General features: G+C 58.8%; 1 protein-coding gene across 2 annotated transcripts in view; it reads left to right on the top strand.

Annotated features, from left to right (window-relative positions):
- The first annotated feature begins 62 nt into the window (after nt 1–62).
- Nucleotides 63–4,800, top strand: part of ZNF609 (zinc finger protein 609) — a 29,703-nt gene continuing 24,965 nt past the window's right edge. For both annotated transcript variants that reach the window (XM_010717152.3, XM_010717153.3), the window contains exon 1: nt 63–3,311. In XM_010717152.3, the coding sequence (XP_010715454.1) occupies nt 2,562–3,311 (750 nt within the window). In that variant the 5' untranslated portion in view covers nt 63–2,561. The remainder of the gene's footprint in view (nt 3,312–4,800) is intronic.

Below are 4,800 nucleotides of genomic sequence, written 5' to 3'. Positions count from 1 at the left end.
GGGGCGGGGAGAAAGAGAACATCTTAAAAAGAAATCTGCAGAAAAAGACACAGGAGTTATTTCTCAAAGATCCAACCCAAACAAGCCCAGCCGGGGGATTATGAGCACAGCGGCCCTGGGAAGGGGAATGCGTCCTCTCGGAGCTCGCTTTGCTCGTAAAAGGAAACAAAAAGGGATGTGGTGCTGGGACAGTGTGTGGGGAGAAGGGGCTGGGGGCGTGCCTCATCGCTAGGCCCCTCGGGTCCCCATGGCTTTCTGTCCCCTTCGCCTCTTCTCGCTTCCTGAAAGTTATGCAGGGTGAAAGTAACAGTCAGTCATGTCTGGGAGCCACCGGAGGCTGCTCCTGGAGCGCACGGGGATGAGCCAGCCCTTCTCCATTGGGGCAGGAGCAGTACTTCCTCCAGCCTCCCACCGCCCCTCCCTGGGTTCCAGTACCACAGTGCAGGGCTTGGCCAGAGCCGGCGTGCTGGAGCACTAGGAGATGGGGCTCGTGCAGCTTCCTGTCTCTCTGCTGGGTGCTTTTTGAAGTGCTCTGTTTGAATAGTTTCGTCTAGGTGTGTTTGCAGTTGGCTGCTTGCTCCCAAAGTGAACTTTCAGGTTTGTCTTTAATATGCTGGCTCCTTCCCAGCACGGAGATGTGGATTGGAGAGGTCTCAGCACCTAATGGAGCTGAATTATTCATGTCTGGTGCTGCATGTGCGCAGCATTCCCAAGCAGAAAGCTGTCTCCTTGTCGGATCTGTGCACCAGGACTGCTCTTAAAATGCTGTGCTGGCAGGACTCCAGCCAACAAGTGAGCACATGCTGCTCGTGTTGCACGGGGATGGCGGGAGGTGAGTGGCAGTGTGAGGCGTGGGGACCTGGACAACATGGGGCTGTGGGAACCGCTTTACCTCCTCGTGTGTGGGTTGGCTTGCAGGGAACCACCCCGCGTTGCATTTTGGGGTCGTGGGCTGGGACGTGCTGCTTCTTCCCCATTCCTCTTTGTGGTGTCTTCAGTGCCCAGCCCGTTCCAGTTGGTCCTGTTTGAGCTCTTCCCTGCTTGGCAGGGCCTGGGCAGCCTCCTCCGTCGGGTGCTCCTGTTCTGCCCATGTTTGCTGAACCTGTTTGCTCCTGGCTCTCCGAGGAGCCGGCGGACTTGTGGGCTCCTTCTGCCTTTTGTTGTGGGAGGTATCAGCAGCCGTTGTCGCCCACCGCTGCCGTTTGCATAGCTTCAGACCTAAATCTGCTGCCTGTGTTTTCGATATTTCACCATGGGATGGAGCATTGGGGCGCTGCGGGGCCGGGTGTGCTGCTGTGCCCCTTTGTCTGCACAGGGCACGGGACCACGGCTCCAGCATGGGCTGTGTGTCACGTTTGGAAAAGGAAGGGTCTGAGTGCAGGGTGCAGAGCGGGATGCTCCAGCCGTGTGTGCAGGAAGGTGGGCAGGAGGAGGAGGAAGGTGAGAGCAGCGCGCGGGGAGGCTTGGGGCGGCCATCAGCACGCACAGAGCTCCTGATTCGGCACTTTCTGCTGCTGAAATGAGAGGTCAGTGCTTCTCATTTCCAGCCTGCGTGCTCGCCCCTGGCTCCTGGGGTTCAAGCTCTCCGTAATGACCTGTCAGAGAGTGGATTATTGGCTGCGCGGAGCCAGGGATGCTGTGGGGAGCAGATGGAAAATGGTCTGGCTGCGGCAGCCTGTCTGATGAAAGAATCCTTGGCATTTTTACAGTGTTTGCATCTCTGGAAACGCACCATGAAGCTGCTTTCCAGGCTCCTGCTTGCTGGAGTTTGAAGAAATCTGTGTTGTGCGTGTGGTTGCTGTTTTTTTTGTTTTGTTTTTTTTTTCTTCCCTCCTTGTTTCTCTTGAAGTCACCTGTTTTTGAAGTGCTGCTCATCAATAGCAGCAGGCCTCCGGCACAGCAGAGCTGGAGAGGGGCCTCATCCAGACGGGGCTCAGGGCTTCCTCCCAGCTCTGCAGCTGCACGGCCGGGTGCGGTGCTGCGGCCCTGCACGGCGGTACTGCCCGGTGCCATCCTTCTCAGTGCCATCCCGCGTGGCCGTGCGCCCCGGGCTGGGATTTATTTCCCAGGGAGGCACTGAGCCCCGCGCCTGGCAACGGAGCAGCCCCCCCAGGCAGCCCCCGGCCGTGGGTGGCATCGGCAGGAGAGGAATCAATCCTCCATCCCAGGGCTGCACTCAATAATTCAGAGGGAAATGGCGAGCAGGGAATGTGTGAGTAATGTCTTGTTGGAGCCGGGAGCTGTGACCTGCCAGGGCCTCGCATCGATTGAGGGACCGCTGCCAGATGGCTCCTGCTGCTGCAGGGACGTGAGGATGGTTGGGGGGACTCGCGCCCTGCCACGGGCTGGGGCACGTGGTGGCGGTGGGGTGAGAGCTGGGTGCGGCTGCCCCTCTGTGCCATCCCTTCACATGTAACTCCTTTCTCTGCTCTCCCTTCCAGCAGCGATGCCGTCATCTGGGCAGACCCCGAGCGCCAGCAGCCCGAGGACGTCGTAGCGCTGCGGACCCCGGGCAGGAGGCAGGGAAGAGCCTTGAACCGTGAGGGGCCGTTAACTCTAAGATGTCCTTGAGCAGCGGAGCTTCCGGAGGGAAAGGAATCGATGCGAACCCGGTAGAGACGTACGACAGCGGGGATGAATGGGACATTGGCGTAGGGAATCTCATCATTGATCTGGACGCTGATTTGGAGAAGGATCAGCAGAAATTGGAAATGTCGGGCTCCAAGGAGGTGGGGCTCCCGGCGCCCAACGCGGTGGCGACCCTACCTGACAACATCAAGTTTGTGAGCCCGGTGCCAGGCCCGCAAGGCAAGGAGGGCAAATCCAAGTCGAAAAGGAGCAAGAGTGGCAAGGACAGTGGCAAACCGGCCCCGGGCAGCTCCTTGTTCACGGCCAGTGAGGGAGCTGGGGGCAAGAAGGAGGCTCAAGGACGCTCTGGGGACGGTGCGAACTCGGGGGGTTTGGGGCCTTCCGTCACCCCCAAGGGCTCAGAGAAGTCGGCCAAGGCGTCTCGCAGCGTGGCCGGCTCCAAGAAGGACAAGGAGGGCGGTTCGTCCAAAAGCAAGAAGGAAAGGAGTGAGGGTGCGGGGGCTCCGACGGAGAAGGAGCCTGGTGTGCTGCAGCCCCTGGCCCTGGCTGTGAGGGTGGGACAGTACGATGGTGGCCAGGGGACGGAGCCTGCTGCTGCCACTGAGCAGCTTGGGAGTATAGCTATTGACACAGGAGCTGCGCTCAACCCCTTGGGAGTTAAGTCAGAGCTGGAGGACGGGGAAGGAGAGTGCCGGCAGCTGAAAAAGGTCAAATCGGAGAAGGTAAGGAAGGTTCAGGCTGCGGGTGGAGGGGTTGCAGTGCCAGAGGTTGTTCTGCTCTGCGACGTGCTGCGCTTGGTGACGGAGCAGGACTGGCTCCTGTGAACTTCCCTGGTCCCTACGGCCCTGCAGGAGGAGCCCGGAGGGATGCGTAACTCTGTGCCTCCTACGGCTCCTGACACAGTGGGCACCGTGGGCTTCCAGCCTGTTGTCAGCCGCAGCGGCCTTGCTGTGTGTGTCAGAGCGCCCTGTGGTTCCCCGAGGACTTTTTTTTTCCCTTGCATCGTTTGCTGATGAGGAGACCTTCATGCGCTGGTAAATGCGGGATCTGCATGGGCGCCTGGGGCTGACAGGAGCCTCCTCACATGGCCTGCCAGTGGGGTGTGGGCTTTGTCCAGCTTGCAGCAACAGTCGGCCCGTGGCCACTGTCATGCTGTGGGTGGTTCTCGTGCATTTCTCCTCTGCTGCTGCATGGCACTGGTGCTGTGGTTAGGCAGGAGCAGCATATGGGCACGCCCTGCAATTCAATTCCAAGAGCCCCGTGGGCTGCGCTGGCAGAGTGTGCCTGATCTGCCTGAGAGCCCGAGCAGCGGTTTGGGCACCCTCAGATGCACAACTCTGTGTGCTCATGTCTACCAAAGCCCCTTTGTGCTGGTGGCACTGTGCTCCTGCACTGGGGAGGTGTGCAGGATTGGATTTGTGGTTGACACTGTGGAAGCTGATGTGTTTCCTCTCTGGTTCTGGTGATTTTGGACACCAGGAGGGGGCAGGTGGGAGGGAGGATGGGGAGAGCTGCTGATGTCAGCAAGAATGGGGAAATGTCTGCAAAAGTAGAGCATAGAGCTACAAAAATACAGGCAGAAGGTTGGGGGAGAGAACAGGGAATGGAGTGAGTGGCTCTAGGGTAGGTCAGGAAAACAGGCCTGTGGGGCTTGTGAAATTGAGTGGTATGGAGAAGGTGTGCTGTTTCCCTGTCCTTCCCAGCACCAAAACCCAGGTGAATGATGCTGAGAAGAGGAGCAGATGCTCTTTTGCATTATGGATTCGAATGGCTGCAAGTTGGGCTTGTGGAGGAGAAGCCTACTGGGTACTCGTGTGGGCAACCTCTTCAGCTTGAGGAGGCTCTGAGGCTGATTTCCATCTGGGGAGGGGGAGAGGGGAAAAATAAGAGGTAGGGATCCCCCTGCGTGCAGCCACCTCTTGCCGAGCTTCCCTACGCTCCTTTATCTCGATCTGTGAGTCCCTGCTGCATCCTCAGCAGAGCTGTGGGGGACAGGAAGGGGGCTCAGTTCCTGCATGGAGCCTTGTGCTGGGCCTTGCACGTGGCCCAGCTGCTGAGGTGCAGCATTTGGGGGGAGCAGTGGTGCTGGCCGGCCAGGGGATGTTAAGTATTAAACAAAAGAGCCTCCCAGCTCTTGGCTGCTGCTCCGGCTTTGTTTTGATTGAGAGCTTGTTCAGCAGGAGGAGGGTGGTTTGTTTTTTCTTTTTTTTT

Source organism: Meleagris gallopavo, chromosome 12 (genome assembly GCF_000146605.3).
Source record: "Meleagris gallopavo isolate NT-WF06-2002-E0010 breed Aviagen turkey brand Nicholas breeding stock chromosome 12, Turkey_5.1, whole genome shotgun sequence".
Classification (NCBI taxonomy): Eukaryota; Metazoa; Chordata; class Aves; order Galliformes; family Phasianidae; genus Meleagris; species Meleagris gallopavo.
Note: the sequence above shows the minus strand (reverse complement) of the source record. Positions and strands in the feature narration are given on the sequence as shown.